Source organism: Eschrichtius robustus, chromosome 13 (assembly GCF_028021215.1).
Source record: "Eschrichtius robustus isolate mEscRob2 chromosome 13, mEscRob2.pri, whole genome shotgun sequence".
Classification (NCBI taxonomy): Eukaryota; Metazoa; Chordata; class Mammalia; order Artiodactyla; family Eschrichtiidae; genus Eschrichtius; species Eschrichtius robustus.
In genome coordinates this window covers 28,676,168-28,699,085 of record NC_090836.1, presented here as the reverse complement: position 1 = coordinate 28,699,085, position 22,918 = coordinate 28,676,168, and the positions used below count along the sequence as shown (strand labels likewise).

Below are 22,918 nucleotides of genomic sequence, written 5' to 3'. Positions count from 1 at the left end.
CACAATTACCCATTTCCCCCCCAAATCTAGCCTACATTGAGTCTTATCACATTTTTAAAAAGATTATCATATTACTAAATTTTGTAGTTACTTGACTATTAATTAGATGGGACTATTTGGGGGCTTACTTCTGGTATAAAGTCTTAGAAATAATTCTTGGTTTTAAAGAGGCCACAAAGAACAACGGTTCTCCAAGTGTGGTCCCTGGACCAGCAGGAACTTAGAAATGCAAATTTTTATACCCCCACCTCAGACCTACTGATTCAGAAACTCTGAGAGTGTGGGCCAGGATTTGTGTTTTAACGAACCCTCAAGATGATTCTGATACATGCTAAGCTTTGAGATCACTAATTTAAAAGATAAATAATGGCTACTCCTACATCCTTTTTTTAATTAAAAATGTTTTACACTTAACTTTAAATTCATTTATACACACATTATATAAAAATTTACAAAAATATACAAATATGACCATATCATTCTTTTTGTTAGTGAAGTCTTTGAAAAAATACACTCAAAATAATGGCAAGAATTTTAAAGTAGTAACCTCTATTTTTGTAAGCAAGAGATGCAAAGAAAATTATATTCTTATATGTTTCTGGTAGAAATGTGATTTTAAATGTGATTTCATATAGCAGAATTCTCTTCTTTGGGAACCTAGGTCGTATAAATGAAATTTTCAGTATGTAAGGATCTAAGAAGTTCACTGCAACATACACCACGCACTGCTACAATATGTGTCACTGCATTGTAGAGGGATCCATAGTGACGAATAACTAAAAATAAAGTGAATTTCCATCAGTAGGGAAACTGCTGAATAAATTATGGTATATCATCACATTGAAAAATTTATTGTCACTTAAAATAATTAAAGCTACCCAGTTGAACTGAAGGAATTTTCATTAATTACAGTTGGATAAGAACTGTACCTTTCTGGGAAATAGACAATGATAGAACATCTATTTATACATGTCTATCCATATACTTGTTAAATCATATGAGAGAGGAGAAGAATGGGACTAAGATGTATGCTAAGTTCTTAAATTGTATAACTATTGGGGGTAGTATTGGTTGCTAATGTGAATGGAGAGGTAGAGAAAGGTCATACTTTTATCATTATATGCTTTTATCAATACACCTGCCTGGCTTAATGTCTTTTAATCTCATTTTCCTACCCTATAAGCATCTCATGAGGATAGGTGAGAAGCAGCAGCATACTGCAATAGTTAAGAACCCAAATTCTGCAACCTTAAGGACTTACTCCAAATCTAGGCTCAACTACTAATGGTTATATCGCCTAAGGAAGGCAACTTCAACTCTCTGTGGCTCAGCTTTCTCATCTGTAAAGTGGGAAATAGCACCTATCTCATAAGTTTGTTGTGAGAATTAAGTTAATATATGTAAAAAGATTAAACTATGCCTGTCACTGTTCTAAATGAGTTAATATATGAGTTACTATTTGCTTATGAAGTGTTTAGTTTTATTTATTTAATTATAAATTATTAGATAATTTACTTAATTAACATTATCATTATTAAATTAAAAAATAAAATGTATAACTGTCTTGACACAAAGCAGGTGCTCAAAATTTAGATTTGTTCCTAAAGTGCAAGTGACCACCTTCTTTCTTCTCAAAGGACATATTCCACTACTATCACAGGCTCTTTCTTCTAACACCTATTCTCTCAACTTCCCTGGGAATATAACAGTTTATCAGTTTCTGCTATACTCTGGTGTTTCACTTCTTTTTTCTTCCAGTTTTATTGATATGTAATTGCCATACAGCACTGTATAAGTTTAAAGTGTATGACATAATGATTTGACTTACATACATGATGAAATAATTACCACAATTGGTTTAGTGAACTTCCATCATCTCATATAGATACAGAATTAAAGAAATAGAAAAAATGTATGTTTTTCCTTATGTTGAGAACCCGAGGATTTACTCTCTTAATAGCTTTCATTTATAACTTACAGCAGTATTAATTATCTTTATCATGTTATACAGTGCATCCTTAGTACTTATTTATCTTGTAACTGGAAGTTTGTACTTTCTGACTGCCTTCCTCCAACTCCTCTTCCCCTCACCCTCTGCCTCTGCTAGCCACAAATCTGCTTTTTTTCTGAGTTAGTTAGTTGGTTACACTTTGTTTCTGAATTGTAATTGACCTTCAACACTATGTTTGTTCCTAGCCCATAATGTAGTGATTCAATATTTCTGTACATTTTTAAATGATCACCATAATAAGTCTAGTTGTCATATGTCACCATACAAAGATATTACATAATTATTGATTATATTCCCCACACTGTACATTTCATACCTGTCATTCATTTTTCTGGTAACTGAAAGTTTGTACCTCTTGATCTCCCTCACCTATTTCTCTCCTTTCTCTATACCCCTCCCCTCTGGCAACCAATGTTTCTTCTCTCTAACTGTAGTTCTGATTCTGTTTAGTTATGCTTGTTCATTTGTTTTGTTTTTTAGATTCCACATATAAGTGAAATCATACAGTATTTGTCTTTCTGAGTCTGACTTATTATACTTAGTATAATACCATCTAGGTCCATCCATGTTGTTGCAAATGGCAAGATTTCATTCTTTTTCATGGCTAAGTAACATAACTATATATATATATATATATATTCATTTATTGATGTGCACTTAGGTTGCTCCCATATCTTGGCTATTGTAAATAATGTGCAATGCACATAGGGGTGTATATATCTTTTCTAATTAGTATTTTCATTTTCTTTGGATAAATACCCAGGAGAGGATTTGCTAGATCATGCAAACAGTTCTATTTAATTTTCTATAGCTCTATTTTTAAATTTTTTGGAAACCTCCACATTGTTTTCCATAGAGGCTGCACCAATTTACATTCCTACCAGCAGTGCAGAGGGTTTCCTTTCCTCTACATCCTCACCAACTTATTTATTTATTTATTTATTTATTTATAATACCATTCTAAGAGGTGTGAGGGGATATCTTACTGTGGTTTTGATTTGAATTTCTCTGATTAGTGATGTTGAGCATCTTTTTATGTGTTTATTGGCCATCTGTCTGTCCTTTTTGGAAAAATGTCTATGCAGATATTCTGCCCATTTTTTAAATTGGGTTTTTTTGACATTAAGTTGTATGAGTTCTTTGTATATCTTGGATATTAAACCCTTGTTGGATATATCATTTACAAACATCTTCTCCCATTCAGCAGGCGGTCTTTCCTTTTTGTTGATAGTTTTCTTCATTGTGCAAGAGCTTTTAAGTTTGATGTAGTCCAATTTGCTTATTTTCCCTATTGTTTCCCTTGCCTGAGGAGACACAGCCATACAAATATTGCTAAGACCAATGTTAAAGAGCATACTGCCTATGCTTCAGGTCTTACATTTAAATCTTTAATCCATTTTGAGTTTATGTTTGTATATGCTGTGCAAAAGTTTGATTCTTTCACATGTAGCTGTCCAGTTTTCCCAATATCATGTATCAAAGAGCCTGTCTTTTCCCCACTGTATATTCTTGACTCCTTTGTCATAGATTAGTTGCCCATATAACTTTGGGTTCATTTCTGAGCTCTCTATTCAGTTCCATTGATCTATGTGGCTGTTTTTGTGCCAGTACTAACTGTTTTGATGACTACAGCTTTGTAGTATATTTTGAACTTAGGGAGCATTATACCTCCTGTTTTGTTCTCATTTCTTAAGATTGTTTTGATTACCTGGGGTCTTTTGTGTTTCCACACAAATTTTAGATTATTTTTTCTAGCTCTGTGAAAAATGCCCTTGGTATTTTGATACGGATTGCACTGAATCTGTAGATTGCTTGGGGTAGCATGGTCATTTTAACAACATTTTTTCTAATCCATGAGCACGACATATCCTTCCACCTGTGTCACCTTTCATTTCTTTCATCAGTTTCTTATAGTTGTCCAAGTACAGCTCTTTTACCTCCCTACTTAGATTTATTCTTTTTAATAAGATTGTAAATGGGATTATTTTCTTAATTTCTCTTTCTGACAGTTCATTGTTAGTGTGTAGATTTCTCTATATTACTTTTGTATCCTGCAACTTCACTGAATTCATTGATGAATGCTAGTAGTTTTTTAATGGTTTCTTTAGGATTTCTATGCATAGTATCACGTCACCTGCAAACACTGACAGTTTTACTTTTTCCTTTCATGTGGATTCTTTAAATTTCATTTTATTGTCTGACTGCTGTGGCTAGGATTTCCAATACTATGTTGTATAAAAGAGTGAGCATTCTTGTCTTCTTCCTATCTTAGGGGAAATGCTTTCAACTTTTTACCATCAAGTATAATGTTAACTGTGGGCTTTTCGTATATGGCCTTTATTATGTTGAGGTATGTTCATTCTATATCCACTTTGTTGAGAGTTATTATCACAAATGTTGAATTTTGTCAAAAGCTTTTTCTGCAACTATTGAGATGATCATACAATTTTTATTCTTCAATTTGTCAATATTGTGTATCACATCGATTGATTTGCATATATGAAACCATTCTTGCATCCCTGGGATAAATCCCATTTGATCATGTTGTATGATCCTTTTAATGTATTGATGAATTTGGTTTGCTTATATTTTGTTGTTTAAGAACAGTGTTTCCTTATTGATTTTTTGTTTGGATGATCTGTATTGATGTAAGTGGGGTGTTGAAGTCTCCTATTGTGTTACTGTCATTTTCTCCCTATGTCTGTTAATATTTGCTTTGTATATTTAGGTGTTCCTCTGTTGGGTGCATATATATTTACAATTATCAGATCTTCTTATTGGATCAATTCCATTATCACTATGTAATGTCATTCTTTGTCACTTGTTATAGTCTTATTTTAAAGTCTATTTTGTCTGATATAAGTATTGCTACCCCACCTTTCTTGTTGTTTCCATTTGCATGGAATACCTTTTCTACTGTGGTATTTCTGAAACAGGTAATTAAAGGTTTTTATTTCTGATAACTAGAAAGAAGGCAATAGGGCTAACAAATGGCATACATTAAGTTATTCATTCATTCATATTTATCAAATGACTGTTACTGCTGGCACAGCACAAGGCAATTGGAAAAGAGCAGTAATGAATGAAGAAAAGTTCTCTATGTACTAGAGTTTATATCAAATTAATTATTCAATTTAAATTATGACATAGAGAATAAAAAGAAAGCACAAAGTCAAAGAATTCAGTAGAGAACAAAGAAAATAGGCAGAGGTCAAGTCAGGTAGGGCTTTACAGGCCACACGCAAGGTATTCTATATATCTAAAGCACAATGAGGAAGCACTGGGATGACATAATCAGAACTGTCCTTTTAAACAGTTAAACATGATGGATTGAAGATATGTTTTCCTACCCCTCTTGAAATGACACTGAAATGACAATACAGCAATGAAAGGCTATAAATCCAATAGGATAAAAAGAATAGGAGAGGACACAGGAGTTGACAAAAAATGTCAATACCTTTCCAAGATAGAAGAAGGTGGAGTAGTAACTGCCGTCCTGAGTAGAGGGAGCTTAAACCTCTAGAGGCAGATAAAAAATGAGAAGTTAATGCATCACCTCACAGAGCCTCAGAAAAATGCAAATATGAAGATACCTTGTACTGATTCTGCAGAAGTTGGGGGTAGGGTGAAGGGCTAAAAAAGGTGGGGTTAGGAGTTAGTGTAATTCTCTAAATGTCTTGAGGCTCAAGTCTCCACCCATAAAATTCTTGTGGTCAGGTGATTACACTTCTCCAATCTTGCAAATAAAAGGGTTTTTCCCTGGAGATAGAAAGGCTCCAGAAACAAGACAACAGGATTTCAAGAGGGAAGATTGAGGCACCAGAAAAAGGATGGTTAAGTAAAAGCAGACAGACTTTAATTATTACCCCACATCTCTAATGAAAGATTAGATTGTCCTTCTCTGAAATTTTGGGATGCTCCACTTCAAAGTACACTGAATCATCCTTCAGTGAAGCTCACTGGTTGTAAGCCTTATTAATGCATTTCAACTCCATATTATAGTGTTCTTAAATAGAAATAGAGAGCATTTACATCTAGTCATTTTTATCAGCAGACACCTGAGAAAATCCCACAACATGAAAAACAACAAACAAACAAACAAAAGTTATTCAGGGACACATAGTTTTTAGAGGCAGAAGCCCGGTGTGTCTCCCTTTGCCTGGCAAAACAATAAAGTTATCTTTTTCTACTTCACCCAAAACTCTGTCTCCAAGATTTGATTTGGCACCAGTGTAAAGAGAGGCTGAGCTTTGGGTAACAGTTTTGGCAACCATGAAGGGACCAACTTGGGGATGGTCCCAGGGGTGTCCCTGAAGGCCAGATCACCTGGGACCCTTGCCTGGAAAGGCTGAGCCCCAATCATACCCTGTCCACCATCCCAGCAGCTGGACTCTGAGGCCGGAATAGATGGTGGAAGAGGGACAGCCTTAGCAGCTGCACTTTTGCCTTGAGGATGCTCCTCTCTTCCTCCTGCCTGGACTACCCTAGACTTCCTCCTCCAAGAAATTATTTTGGGGAAGCAGAAAAGATAGCACCTTATGTTGTGATACCTCTGCCAGAATCTGGGTCTCCCCTCGCCTGGAAGCTTCCTTACATCCCTCCAAAGCCGGGAGACAAGAGGCTGCTGAAAGTGTTAAAAAGAGCAATGACCTGAGCAGCAGCTTGAAGAAAAATGGAAGGGACCCTATGATGTTCTTATTACTAGTCACGCTTCTCTAAAATTGCATGGAGTAAAACTGTGGGTACATCACACTAGAGTAAGAAGATTACCAGAGATGAACCAGCCAAGCCTGCCTACAGCCAGTGAGCAGACTCCCAAAAAGCAGACATCTCACCCTTTGGGAAATTATTTGTTTTGACAAATGGAATGAAAATTCTGTTTTCTTATCCTTTCTCATACCTTTTACTACAAAACTATAGATTCATATGCTGATTCTTTCAATAATTTTAACTGCTAGATATGTGGTCAGCTTCCTATTTCCAGGTCTTCAGGATTGCCTTAATGGGTTTTCCCCATACAGGGAATGGTTTGAAAACAACTGGCTACAAGTCTCTCCAAAGTGCCAAGTCTGGACCGGGTTTCAGGCTTATTCCTAAGGGACTGATATCTTAATCATATAAGACTTGGATCTGGGACTTGGAACTCAAATATTTCTAATTCGGTATCTATTCCTCCAAATTTAGGCAGGACTACACCCCATCTCAGCAGGAAGTAGTCAGAGCAGTCGTCACCCCATCAAAGAAAAGGGGGTAATGAAACCAAGTGGGGCCCTGTGGGGCTCCTCGGCATGGAGGCCCTTTTGTTCCCCATTTCTTTGTAGGCAAGACTCCAGCCTCCATGACTTTCCCTGAGTTCCAAAGGGCAGATTCAAGCAGATGCTAATCAAGAGAGGAGCAGCCAAGAAACCACCTTAGGCAAGATTAAAGGGACAAGAGTAGCTCATCAAGATTAGGAGACAGACCACCGGAGATGAGATTAAGAGAGTGCATTAGTCAGAGTTCTCTAGTGACAGAACAAATGAATTTCAGAGGTAGTAAAATTTTTGGATGGAAGAACCCCTGGATGATCATTTACTAAAATGAGAGTGTAATAGATGACAAGCCTTTTTTTTTTGCAAATCATTAATGGATAATTCTAGGTCTCTCATTTGATCTGCATGAATTTTGGTTTATTGACATACCAGTTTCACAAAATGAAAGCATAGCTCGAAGCCCAAATCACTATTTGTAGTTTTCTTTTTTCTTTTTTCTCTTTTCTATTGAGGGAATGGTATTCTTTAATCCACGCTTTTGGTATTTTAATACTTACATTGCTACAGTTCATGATACACTAAAATGTGGTGATCATCTCATAATATACACATAAATCATTATGTTATACATCTTAAACTTATTCAATGTTATATGTCAACTATATCTCAATAAAACTAGAGCAAAAAGAAGTTATTCAGAGGGAAAAGATACAAGACAGAAGCAGTGGAGGAAAGTTAAAGATAACAATTAACATGGTCTGAAAAGAAGTACAGACTATATGTCCATGAAATAAGAAACAAAAACAATCAATAAAAAGTATGCATACCTTAAAACTATAATAGCTGAAATTGTAGAAATTTAATAGAAAGTTCATAAAAGAAAGTCAAGCATACAGATAGCCAATAGGCACATGAAAAGATGCTCAATATCACTAATTACGAGAGAAATGCAAATCAAAATTACAATGAGTTATCACCCCACATAGGTAAGAATGCCCATCATCAAAAGTCTACAAATAATAAATGCTGGAGAGGGTGTGAAGAAAAAAAAACCCTCCTACACTGTTGGTGGGAATGTAAATTGGTGCAGCCTCTATGGAGAACAGTATGGAGGTTCCTTAAAAAATTAAAAATAGAGTTACCATATGATCCAACAATCCCAATCCTGGGCATATATCCAGATAAATCTCTAATTCAAAAAATACAAGCACCGCAATGTTCATAGCAGCACTATTTACAATAGCCAGGACATGGAAGTAACCCAAATGTCCATCAACAGATGAATGGATAAAGAAGATGTGGTACATGTCTGCAGTAGACTACTACTCAGCCATAAAAAAAGAATGAGATAATGCCATTTTCAGCCACGTGGATGGACCTAGAGATTATCATACTAAATGAAGTAAATCAGACAGAGAAAGACAAACTTCATATGATATCACTTATATGTGGAATCTAAAGTATGATACAAATGAACTTATTTATAAAACAGAATCAGACTCACAGATATAGAAAACAAATTTATGGTTACCAAAGTGGAAAGGGGGAGGATAAATTAGGAGTTTGGGATTTGCAGATATGAACTACTATATATAAAATACGTAAACAACAAGGTCCTACTATATACTACAGGGAACAATATTTAATAACTTGTAATAACCTATAATAGAAAAGAATATGAAAAAGAATATATATATATACACATACATATATCTGAATCACTTTGTTGTACAATAGAAACTAACATAACATTGTAAATCAACTATACTTCAATTTTCTTTAGAAAAAGAAAATAAAGTCAAGGAAATTTCCCAAAATTTCAACTGTAAAGAGTAGGGGGTGGTAGAGATGGAAAGCAGAAGAATAACAAAATAAAAGATTCAATCCTGGTGGTCCAAAATCCAACATAAAGGAGTTCTAGACAGGTGCAAGAAATAGAAAGAAATAGAAAAATAGAAAGCAAAGGATTATCAAAGGAATAAATCAGTAAAATTTCTCAAAATTGAGTCTCTGAAATGCTCACTGAATATCTGTCAGGATAAATGAACAAGTGAACACAATGGAAAAAGAGAAGACACCAAACCTTCCAGAGTGATGAATCAGATTGATTAAAAGGATCTGGAGCCAGAATAGAATGGGATTTCTCAATAGCAATACCCATGCCTGCAAGCCAGAAATCTGGTCATCATCATCACCACTTGGGTGTGAATGACGATGCCATTCTCCAAATTAAGAAATATGGAGAAGACTCAAGCATGTACAGGAAGTTAGAATTGGGCCCTTATGAACCTGAGCTACTATAGAACACAGAAAAGGAATGTGGTAAAGCTTTAAATAAATTAAAATGTAATATTTGCCTCTGATCTTCATTTTCAGAGTGAGCTCAGCTGTTCTGATATTTCTTCATTTACTCACTCTCTTACTTCCTGTCTTTGGGATCAAGTAATATTTGAAATTATTTGAATGAAAAAAAGTGTTGACTGCCATATCAGTAAACAAAGGGTGTTGCAGCCATCAAGCCATCACATTGCAGCCACCCCAAAGGTGAGCCTTTGAGGGAACTCAGGATAGAAACAGGATGCCTGCCATCAAGCAGTCAATCACTGCAGCAACCCCCCCAAAGGTGCACCCTGAGGAGACTCAGGATGGGAAAACACAGAATATTGGCCCCACATAGTTAAGGTGCATATCAAAGGAATGATTTCAATGAGCCCAGACTCTTGCATCTTCCCATATATAGAAAAGTGCCAAATTCCTTAACTTAAGATATCTGGTTTTCTTTAACAGTAATGTTTTTATGTTCAGACTACCTGGTTTTTGTTGCAAAAACACCTATATATCCTGGATCCTCCTTTACATTTTTGGAGTGGTCCCTCAGAGTGATCTAAGAGTCCTGTCTCCCAGGGTTGGGCTCGAATTCCTCAGAAAATCCACCAATACCTCGGGTAGATCTCTACCTGAGACGATAACTCCCTCTCCTCCATATTTTGAAAGGGGTATGGGAAGAGGAAAAAGAAAGAATTGGAAAAGCATTGAGCAAGCAGGGAAATCAGGGAGTACTGAATGTCCAAAATTACCACTCAAGAGGCTAGTTTAGCTCACACAGGAATTCTCATAGGATCTTCCCCCCCAAACCAATTCCTCCTCTACTTAATGCAAAGGTCACTCAGAAGGAAGCTGTGACAAAGACCCTTACAGCCTGTATTTTTTGACTATCAATGCCTCACATTAACACAGCAAATGGTGTTCAGTAAGTGTCAGCCTAACCTGTTCTCCCATTCCTTACTACTTTAGCAACTCCTTCAGAGTGTTGGTGAGGAAGTATATGAAAATCTGTATTGTGTGGTTTATTAGGCTCTTATTAAAATAGTTGGCAAAGAAATTTAAAGACTGTGAGTTTAAATTCTTGTCATCTTATCCTTCATCATTGAAAAAAAATGACTTTCAATGCAGTTTCTACTTTCCCAAAACTCTTACCTGAGCTTTAATAAGTGACATAAAATCCTGACTTGACCCACCTGTTAATGAACTGTGAGATGGCCTAAAGATGCCATCTCTAGATGGCCTAAAATAAATCAAATCCTTATGGTATTAATTTTAGAAGAAAGCAAAAATATTTCAGACAAATGAATTCAGAAAAATGAATATCCAAGTGAAATTAACTCTGCTTGTTGTGGAAACACAGCAGTAGGAATAGTAATAAACAACCAAATAGTAGGAACAGCATAAGCAAATACCAGGAAAGTTATTTTCAGAATTTGCTTACTTAATAATATTTAACACTGAAATCAAACATAAGAGGGTCATTAGAGAGACATTCTGCCTTACTCCACATAAGCAAGTAAGTAGTATAAAATCACTGATTTGGTCATCCCACACAAGAGCTCATATAGTAAATATGAAAACACAGCATTACATTACAAGTTGTTTCATATGGGTCAGTCTAGAGTGTGGAGGACTGGAGGGCAAGGACAATTGGAAAGGGCCTTACTAAAATCTGTTACTTATGAAACTGAGCAGGACCCTGAGGGGCCTTCCTGAGTACAGAATCTCCTCTCTGTCCCCCATTTCTTGATTGTAGAAAAAAAGGCATTAGTCTTCAAGGTCTTCACTAAGTTCCAAAGAGAAGGCTCAAGCAGTTAATGATTAGGACAATAGAGTCACAGGACTGCTAGTTCCTCCTGAAGATAGATATAAAATCTGATGCATATCTTTAAGTTATTCTGTAGAAACTAAGACCCCCCCACCCAGGTGGAGGATGGTGACTACATGCTGACCACAAGCATGTAGGCCTCAGACTGGTTAGAACCAGAAGGTTGAGGTTTCCAAACCATCACCCTATTACCTCACCACCAACCAATCAGAAGAATGTCCACAAGCTGATCACACAACCTATGACCTTCTTTCCTAACACTGTCTTTAAAAACCCTTGCCTGAAAGCCATTTGAGCATAAGCTGCCTGTTCTTCTTGCTTGGTGCCCTGCAAATAAATCCTTACTTTGCTGCAAACACCCACTGTCAGAGTTTGGCTTTCTGTAACATCAGCACAGGAGCCCTTGTTCAGTAACACTTATCTTTAAACATAGTGGATATTCAAGATTTTTTTAAATCACAGTGAAATTATTTCTTTAGTCAATCTGATCTAAAAAAAAAACCCAAATCGATGTGCATTAAAAAAAAAAAAAGGAAATGAAGCCTGCAGATTTTACTTTCTCTTAATTCACGATAAAAGTAGTCCTAGTTATACCAATTGTCCTATGAATCAGGTCAAAATGATTCAACTAATAAATGCTCCCTACTGGGATGTTATGCTGAATATTTATAGTAAGCTTTATCAGTGTCCTTACAGAGGAAATAATTTATCACAAACTGTCAAACAGTTTAAAATAAAACAACCTATTCTACGGGAGCAAAACCTGCTGTCCCAAAATGTCTCTTTGGCATATAGATTATTTTGAGCTGAAAACAACAGTACCAAAAAGACTCAGGAAGAAACTTCGACCTTCCTCCTAGCTGCCTAAAAAAACGTAGATAGAGGAGTCCAGGAAGGGAGCTATCATCATAGGTAACTATTGTATGAACTAGATTTGTAGACTGGGAGGAACCTAGCAAGGTCTGTTTGTTAAAATTTCTCTTGTCTCCCTATGGCCGAGAACACATTTGTTTACCAAGCATTTGCTTTCCCATCTCCATGTGAATTGCCTTCCTCCCCTTCGAGGTACCAAACCACTACTCCCAACACCCTTTTTTGCCTTTAGCTGAAGAGGGCTTTTAAGGTGAGGGTTGCAGCCATTTTGGTGAGTTACTCATTTTTCCTGAGTCTCTCCCACTGTATACATGTTATATACATATTTTTTCTCCTGTTGATTTGCTTCAAATCAATTTAACTCGTAGACCAGCCTGAAGAATCAAGACGGGTAGGGGGAAATTTCTTCCTCCTCAACAAGAACAAATTCAGGATATTCCACTTCTAAAGTAAAGAATCCTTACCTAACAAAGGTTAAATCAATCTTCAGGTTATAATATGGGATCAAACTCAGCCTGAAAACAATTTAAAAGCAATGTAAATGCATTTCCTGTAAACTTGTGGCACATGTTTATTAACATTATTTTGTAGCTCTAGCTCCATTAGTGATTATCATTCATTTGCATTAGAGAATTATGAGTCCAAGCCCCTCAGTCATCTCCTCGACTGAGATAAACACCTGAAAACAATTTCCTCAGGTTAAGCAGTGGTGTGTGTGACAGATTTGAAATTAACCCTCCTCCCCTTTAACAACTGTGGCTTGTCTTTTTCAGTATTTAAGTCACTTGAAAGGGTGATAAATGGGTTCAGGTTATGCAGTCTCAATCGCCAATTCCAGATTAGTGGACAGAATCCTAATTGAATATTAATACAAATAACATATTTTGTTTTGAGATCTCCTAAGTTTAATAAAGAAAAAATCAAAAAGGCAATCAATTAAATTTTGACTATTCAGTTTGTTTATGCATAAAGAAAAACTGAACTGGGTAATCAGTAAATGTACCTCATGGTGAATTTCACTACTAGTAATAAAAAGACCTCTTGGGTTGAATATTCTGTCTCTAAACAATCATTTTTAAAATGCTTTCCTGGGATGTCTTCTTTCTATAGACATCTAGTTTTATTACTCATCTACTCGTTTTTTCAATTTAACTTTTTCAGTTTGTTTTCAGTTGGAATGACTTTTCAGAAAAGTAGAACCGGATAGAGCACATCCGTAGTCACGTTGGAGGGAAGAGGAGATTGGTGTACGGAGGCTGAAAAAGGTACAGAGAAAACCAAGATTTCTCGCCCTCCTGTGCCCCCAGAAGAGCATCCCCAGCCTCAACAGGACAACCCAGCAGGGGAGCCGGGCCGCCCCTCCCCCATGGTCTCCCCCTTCCCCCGGGGACTAAAGAAGGGGGACGGCGCGTTCTGTTGGGGGGTCACCGGGCCGGCGCCAGGCTGCGATTGGACGCGCCCCCATCAGGCACCCGCCAGAAACACAAGCGCTGCAGCAGCCGAGGGCTTTAGTTTTTTTACGTCTCCCACCCCCTCCCCTCCGCACTCCATGCCGGGTCTCTCTCCAGCTCGCTTGGGCTCGTTCGCGCCGCGTGAGAGTTGGCAAAAACCTCGCAGCCGCCGCTGCCGCCTCTGCCTCGCCCCGGTTACCGCCCCAGCCTCTCCGCCTTCTCCCGAGCCCTCCGCTCCCGCCATGGGGCCAACTTGGGGCTCCTAAATTGCCGCCTTTTAGCTGCGCGCTCTCCGGCCAAAGTCCTCGAGGGCCGGTTATGGTTTAGGGCGCTAGAGGGGCCAGCACAGAGGTAACGGGAAGGGGAAAGGACGGCTAACTGGGGGAAACAAGGCCAAACGATGAGTTTCCAAAAGGAGGACGGAGTGAGCAGCCTGTGCCAGAAGGCGCTGCACATCGTCACCGAGCTGTGCTTCGCGGGCCAGGTGGAGTGGGAGAAATGCTCGAGCATCTTCCCCCCGGACAGAGGCAGCCAGGGCGGAAGTAGCGCAGGTAATTGGGGGAGGGCTCCGCTCGCGACCTCCCCCCAGTCGTCTGGGACCCGCGTCCTCTCGGCTCTAAGCTCCCGGGTCCTGAGCCTTCAGTGCGGCGCCGGCGCATCTTTGGGGCGCCGCGCTTTCCTATCCTACCTCGCTCCTTCCTTCTGGTCAGCTCCTGGCGACTTCCAGCGTGGATTGTTCGGGTTTTGTCTCCTCGCCTCCATCTGCCCGGCTTCTTCCACTTCTCCGGTCCACTCCGTACCCGCCGGCGCCGTCTCTAGCTCCCAGGCGCCTGCACCCCCCCCGCCCCCCTCAGCTCTCCCACGCCTCCGATCTCCCTCCCGGAGTGGAGGGGCGAGCGCGGGCGGCGGCGTCCGACTGTTAGCCGAGCGCTGCCCGCGGGGGCCATTCGCCACCCGGACTCTGGCTGTCCTAGCTTGTACCGCGGGTGGTGGGTCGCGGCTTGGGGAAGGGGCCGGGCGGAAGAATCCGGGCGTGGACGCAAAGAACCGCGTTGGAAATGGGGCTGCCTTGGCCCTCGAGAGCAGAAAAGATCCCTGTAGGGATAACCCGCGGCCGCAAGCTGTCTAGCATTTGACAGTGTGCAAAGCCCTTTAATACATATGACTTTATAGGGCTTCATGACAACGTTGGCCCAACAGCAGGGATTATGGATCCCATTTTTTTGACGCGACAGGTAAGGCTCAGTGCACATACAGATTTACGTGGAACAGAGGCAAAGGGTTATAAATCCTTTCTACACACGTGCTCATACACCCCCCAACACAGGCACCCTCTCTGCCCCTTCAAGAAACTTGGGGGGAAAAAACGGGGTGGGGTGGAGGAAACACATCGACCTTCAGAAATCTGGAGGTGGAAAGAAGTCTCAGGTGACAGATTTTTCTCAAAGGGGGGTGGGGAGCGTATCAGAGCCACTGTTTTGGTCATGCTTGGGGTAAAGGGTTTTTTACCACCTGCGCTATGTGCCGCCTGTTGTGCTGTTGACGCGGGCGAGATGGATTCCGGAAGTTGCTGGCCGCGTGGTTTTAAGAGTCCCTTGTGAGAGGGTCACTTGTTGCTTTGGGAGACGAACACTGGTTGGGGATTTTCGTCATCGGGCTGGAAGGTTATCATTCCTTCTGTAGGGTCTTGTTTCTTTCCCCTTACTTTCCCGTCATTTTAGTCACCTGGCAGGGCTTCGTGGGTTGAGGGTAGCCAAGGCAACAGGTAAGAGTTGGGCCGTAGCTCAGTGTGGAACGTGACGGTGAACTCTTGTGCTGGGGAGGAGGCAAAGAAGGCACAGTTAGTGATCCCCTCATCCACTACTACCGAAGACAAAGGGAGAGGGGACTGAGGTGGAGGAGAGATGTGGTTTAGTCTTTGCATACCATTATTTAAGTGGAATATTTGCACTTTTAAAATTCTCTGATCTTGACAATAGGAACCACGAGAGGCTTCTGTGTGCACTTGGCAGAACCTGAGGAGATGTTGCTATTTGGGCCCTGGAGCGGAATGATACATAATTGCTTCGGTACATATTCTGGAAGCGTAGACATTTTGTGAATTTTTATAAACACAACAGAGTCTTTTCCATTTATTCAGCAGGTGTTAAATTGCTAAGAATGTATGAAACTCAACTACTAGTGGAAGGCACTGGGTGAACATTGTGTATATGCTTGTCTTGTGTATGGTAGCTAAGCATGAGATAAACACTCAAAATAGAGTGAACTTAAAATCCTGTGTGGTGGTTGGATAAGTTGCTCTGAAATGTCTTTGATGATACACTTGCTAAAGATAAGACTAAGAGAAGGAAGTGAAGTGAAAGAAATGAGAGTATTTAAGTTTAAAGACCTGTACTTTGGTCATTTAACAGTTGATACTGTGGATAAAACTACTGATTTGCACCACTACCCCACCACCACCCCTTGTGATCATACACCGAATAGTGGTTTCCTGGGTCTCAAATTGATTGATAATGAGGAAAATTTGAAGGTTGGAAAACAAACGCTAGCTCTCAAATCTTTATAAATACACAATTATCAGCTTAAGGTAAAGCACAGTATATGAATTGTAGAAAGGGTTCTGAGCTCATCCTAAGCACTACAAGAAGTAGTTGTAATCCTAATTCTTTTTGGACTTTCCCTTGGGAACAAAAAGTGGGCAAAACATAGTCTAAAACAATTACATGGATATTTTTCTGCCCTTAGGGGAAAATATATACTATTCAAATGGGGTATTCAATTTAATATATGAATATTTATTGAATGGCTGTCACTAGAAAATACATCCTTCTAGGTTGTGTATGAGATATAAAGATGCACAAGATTGCTTTACATTTTCCATTTGTAAATCTATGCAACAATTAGAAGTAAAATACTTTAATCTGCAAATAAACTCCCAATACCAATATATATCTATGAAACGGATCAAAGATTATTTACCAAATCTTTAATTATATTAATTAGCAACTCAGCTTCACTTTGTTCTTTAAAGTAAATATTCTTATAACTTATGTACTTGTGTCCTTTATTAAAGATCCCTACGTAAACACATTTCCAGTAGGTGATCCTTCTACTCACTGTTTGTTTAATGAGAAACACATTATTGGTAGGAGGACATGGACATTGAATGGTACAGTGGTTTCTTACTTTCAGCACTGCCCAGATGGTGTCAGTTATTCTAAGGTTGCAGTGACAATTGCAAGCTTCCAGATTGTGTATATTTTTAGATTCCTTCATATAGGTGTAGAGGCAGAGAAGTTCAGGTATAGTCCTCCTTTGGTCTCCATGGGGGATTTGTTCTAGGAGCCCCCACAGATAACAAAATTTGTGATGCTCAAGTTCCTTATATAAAATGATGTAGTATTTGCATGTAACCTACAGCGCTTCCTCCCTTATAATTTACATCATCTCTAGATTACTTTTAATACCTAAATCAAGGTAAATGATTATGTTAATAGCTGTAAATACAATGTAAATGTAATGTAAATAGTAGCCTGTGTAAAAAATTCAAGTTTTGGTTTTTCGAACTTCCTAGAATTTTTTTTTTTTTTTTTTAATATTTTCAACCTGTGGTTGGTTGATCCCATGGATACAGAACATGGATACAGAGGGTTGACTGTAATCCTAAAGTTATTCTACCTTAAAGAAGTCATGAATCATATATGTAAATAAGATATCCTCCTACTGTTTTTTTTAATGCCAGTAAGGAGCAGCTTCACCATTCTCTTTACCATTTACTACTACAGCAGTAGCAGAAGCAGCAGCAGCGTTATTGACTTGAGTATCAAGCAATTAAGTTGACAGATCCTATATTTTAGTGAACTTTACAAAAACTTAACTGCAGGTGGCAACACTAGTTAGTTTACTCTTTTGGAGTAGTTTTTTTAGAGACATTATTGATGCCAACATTACTAGTACACTGGAAAGTTCATCATGTGCCGTTTTCTTAGAAAGTCAGATTTTTGCAGTCTTTTTGCCACTGATTCTCCCTGTCCCCCTAAATAGATAGATCACCCACTAAATTCATTAATTTATTGATACAATAGGACTTAGTGCTATAATGCTTAGGGAAAATACAAAACAATATATTGGCCTTAAATGCGATTTTTCATACATACTGTGATTGAATTTACATAAGAGTATTTGAACTGCATTTGAGTTCATTTCTGGTCAGTCTTTAATTGCTTCTCCACATCCAAATCCCTATGAGGTTTTAGGAAACTTTGTTGCTTGAAAAGCAGACCTCATAAATTCAGCTAATCAAACCCACTTAAGCTCATAGTCACATCACAACTGTATAGACCTAACCATAATTTAAATATTTTAAATAAACATTTAATTAATTAATGTTATAAATTTGCATTTTTATACTTTTAATTTAGTACTAAACATTCTAAAATAAACATTTAAACAAATTCTTCTAAATTCAGGTATGTTCTTCAATTTCTTAGATGTGGGAGCAAGTAGGCAAACACTTTCACTGAAGTTACTTGACTAATAAGAATGGTACTGGTACCATTAATTAAATGTTGTGCACAGTTGTTCAAGTTAATGTAAATGTAGAATTAATATACAATCACAGGTTATAAATCATTTACTCAATTACGAATATATGTAAAGATTTAAAAAATAAATTTGGCTAATTTAACACGATATTTGGTACTATACTTGATACCATATTTTATTGAATCTAAGATGCTATTGATTACAAGACACAACATTATTTTATATGATACCAAAAAAGGAAAAAGAAGGATGCAAATTAAATTATGCTTTCTTATCACATAGAATTTCTATTTTATACTTATGGAAAAACTTCTAAAAGTTAGACATAAATTTTTAATATCATATATCACTCTTGTACAAATATAAAAAGGAAAGCATAAAAGACAAATAGGTTAAAATAATTTAAAAATTAAAGTTTTGAGTCTGATTCTTCTGAATGGCTTTTTGATTGAGAATTGGTGATACCTTTGTTTATCCACTCATTATTGGACTCTTTACCATCAAGAATGCTGTCAAGAGTAGTAATGATGCATTTTTTTTCCTTGCAGGGATTTATAAGAGATATAAAATCTAGTGTTGCTGTGCTCTAAAGCTAGCTGTACAGTTATGTCGAATGTTGGCAATGTTGCCAAACTCATCTGACCCAACAAAAGTTTGGCTTATGAGGGTTATGGGTCTGCTTCGCTATTTTCTCCAGTGTTTTCTTCCAAGCCGATTTAGACTCATTCTGCGACTTCTGATGCTGATGTATTTGCTTTAGCACATACACAGAGAAAACTATGACACACTTACTTAATGGCTATTAGCAATTGTAACAAGCTTGTTATTCTTCATCCAGCTGCCTGGAATGTAGACATTAAGCTTGCCATCTTGGACTTTAAGGAGAAAGCAAAAACCTTTGAATAGAAAAGTAAAAATATGGAAGAAACCGGGATTCCAAACACCTGAAGCTGATGTAGTTGCCCTGCTTTCTTATGCTGAGCCAATTAATTAAATGAGAGAGAAATAAACTTCTGTCTTGTTTAAGTCACTATTTATTTGGTCCCTTATTGTAGAAATCAGAATTATGCCCCATTATAATAATAACACCATATGAAGAGTATAAATAAGTTAACTTCAAAGGTAATTCCAAATTTTCGTTTTAGAGGCAGCTTTCCTCAGCTTTCTCTGAATAAGAGTTGCTGGTTTGAGTTTTATTACCTCTTGTTCTCTGCAGAATGTTGCCATAAACATGGTCTGTCATCAGGCAACAATGAGGACAACCAAAGAAACAAAAGACTTGGAATATACAAGAAATTATAATTTCTGATTAATTGAGAAATTACTTCTTTGTACATTTTGAGAAATTAAAAAACTAGAATTTTAAAATTTTAAAAAATGATGCAGAAAGACACAGATAAGATTATCAACTAAGGCAGTAGTAATTGGAATTGAGAGCATGAAAATTGGCCTATGTTTTTCTGCATCGTAGCCATCTGCATGGTTAATAGGTAATTAGACCTAACAGTATTTATATTCCATAGTAATTAAGACCATGCAAATGTTAGACTTTAGCAAAGTTCTGTTTTACTAAAAGATTCTGAGGAATTAGCATTTTTTGGCTTATTCTGTTTGCTGATGAGAGTGGTCTTTCCTGTTTTATTCAGAACAATGTCACTTTATTTTGAGATATTAAGACATGATAAAAGAGTAAGATCTTTATAGCTACAAATCAGTCAGAGATATAGAGTCAGCCAACCAGACAGACAGATAGGTAAGTAGATACATACCGGTGGAAGCAATAGTTATGCATATGTATGTAGTCAAATCAGAGTTTGAGCAATTTTAAACCTGATTATCTTTGAGTCTAATCTAATTTTTGAAATTTCATTTACTCTAATTCTTACCAAGATATAATTGGATGAATGGCATATAATGGATTCTTTTTAATTATCCAGAGACGTTAAAATTTTGATCTAGAGAGATCCTCCTCTCCACCTTACCTCATTTCTTTTATCTTCTCCTCCTCTCCACCTTACCTCATTTCTTTTATGATCATGCTCAAACACTAGTCATTATGTTAAACAGTATTATTTTAGAATTATAAATTCAAATATTCCGAGTGTCAGCGAAGAGCTCCTATGCTTTTATCTTTCTCATTTGGAAACTCCATTCAGTTTTCTACCTCTGTGTGAATTCCCTGTCAACAAATATTGCATCATACTTATGATACATCATTTATTCATTGCAATCATTTTTCCTTTGAGGTTTATCGCATTCTCCTGGGAAGGTAGAGGGTGCTCATTCATGGATAAATTCATCTGCTTCTCTATTCCTACACCAAAGAAACTGAATATTTAGGAGGTTTTAAAACCAGGCAGATGAGTATCACTCTTAGTCTCCAATATCAAAAGAACCCTCATTTCTGACCAGACATCCTTTGTTTTCCTATTCAATCTTCTCCTGTTCTCTAAAGTTCATATATCAGATTTTCCCCAGTCTGTTTAAATATTCCAAATTATTCCCCAATATCCCAAAATAACTGGCAGTGGACCCTAACTCCTATTTTGCAGAGAAAATTGTACTTACAAACAAGAATTCCCTTGTCTTCCTGCCTATACCTATAAACTTACCTGATTCCAGAACCATCCTCCTTTTCTTTTTTGTTTTTTAACATCTCTATTGGAGTAGAATCGCTTTACAATGGTGTGTTAGTTTCTGCTTTATAACAAAGTGAATCAGCTATACATATACATATATCCCCATATCTCCTCCCTCTTGCATCTCCCTCCCACACTTCCTATCACACCCCTCTAGGTGGTCACAAAGCACTGAGCTGATCTCCCTGTGCTATGGGACTGCTTCCCACTAGCTATCTATTTTAGATTTGTTACTTTATATAAGTCCATGCCACTCTCTCACGTCATCACAGCTTACCCTTCCCCATCCCCGTATCCTCAAGTCCATTCTCTACGTCTGCATCTTTATTCCTGCCCTGCCCCTAGGTTCTTCAGAACCATTTTTTTTTTTTAGATTCCATATATATGTGTTAGCATACAGTATTTATTTTTCTCTTTCTGACTTACTTCATTCTGTATAACAGTCTCTAGTTTCATCCACCTCACTACAAATAACTCAATTTCATTTCTTTTTATGGCTCAGTAAAATTCCATTGTATATACGTGCCATATCTACTTTATCCATTCATCTGTCAATGGACACTTAGGTTGCTTCCATGTCCTGGCTATTGTAAATAGAGCTGCAATGAACATTGTGGTACATGACTCTTTTTGAATTATGGTTTTCTCAGGGTATATGCCCAGTAGTGAGATTGCTGGGTCATGTGGTAGTTCTATTTTTAGGTTTTTAAGGAAGCTCCATAATGTTCTCCATAGTGGCTCTATCAAATTACATTCCCACCAACAGTGCACTTTTCTCCACACCCTCTCCAGCATTTATTTTCTGTAGATTTTTTGATGATGGCCATACTGACTGGTGTGAGGTGATACCTCATTGTAGTTTTGATTTGCATTTCTTTAATGATTAATTATGTTGAGCATCCTTTCATGTGTTTCGTGGCAATCTGTATATCTTCTTTGGAGAAGTGTCTGTTTAGGTCTTCTGCCCATTTTTGGATTGGGTTGTTTGTGTTTTTGATATTGAGCTGCATGACCTGCTTGTAAATTTTGGAGATTCATGCTTTATCAGTTGCTTCATTTGCAAATATTTTCTCCCATTATCAGGGTTGTCTTTTGGTCTTGTTTATGGTTTCCTTTGCTGTGCAGAAGCTTTTTAAGTTTCATTAGGTCCCATTTGTTTATTTTTGTTTTTATTTCCATTTCTCTAGGAGGTGGGTCAAAAAGGATCTTGCTATGATTTATGTCATAGAGTGTTCTGCCTATGTTTTCTGCTAAGACTGTCTGGCCTTACATTTAGGTATTTAATCCATTTGGAGTTTATTTTTGTGTATGGTGTTAGGGAGTGTTCTAATTTCATTCTTTTACATGTAGCTGTCCAGCTTTCCCAGCACCACTTATTGAAGAGGCTGTCTTTCCTCCACTGTATATTCTTACATCCTTTATCAAAGATAAGGTGACCATATGTGCATGGGTTTACCTCTGGGCTTTCTATACTGTTCCATTGATCTATATTTCTGTTATTGTGCCAGTACCAAACTGTCTTGGTTACTGTAGCTTTGTAGTCTAGTCTGAAATCTGAGAGCCTGATTCCTCCAGCTCCATTCTTCTTTCTCAAGATTGCTTTGGCTATTTGGGGTTTTTTGTGTTTCCATACAAATTGTGAAATTTTTTGTTCTGGTTCTGTGAAAAATGACATTGGTAGTTTGATAGGGATTGCATTGAATCTGTAGATTGCTTTGGGTAGTATAGTCATTTTCACAATGTTGATTCTTTCAAGAACATGGTATAGCTCTCCATCTGTTTGTATCATCTTTAATTTCTTTCATCAGTGTCTTATAGTTTTCTGCATACAGGTCTTTTGTCTCCTTAGGTAGGTTTATTCCTAGGTATTTTGTTCTTTTTGTTGCAATGATAAATGGGAGTGTTTCCTTAATTTCTCTTTCAGATTTTTCATTATTAGTGTATAGGAATGCAAGAGATTTCTGTGCATTAATTTTGTAACCTACTACTTTACC

At 37.6% G+C, this 22,918-nt stretch overlaps 1 protein-coding gene across 1 annotated transcript in view; it reads left to right on the top strand.

Moving 5' to 3' along the window:
• The first annotated feature begins 14,140 nt into the window (after window positions 1–14,140).
• The window catches only part of SYT10 (synaptotagmin 10), a 75,647-nt gene continuing 66,869 nt past the window's right edge, over window positions 14,141–22,918 (top strand). The window contains exon 1 of the mRNA XM_068560861.1: window positions 14,141–14,291. Coding sequence (XP_068416962.1) covers window positions 14,141–14,291 — 151 coding nt within the window. The remainder of the gene's footprint in view (window positions 14,292–22,918) is intronic.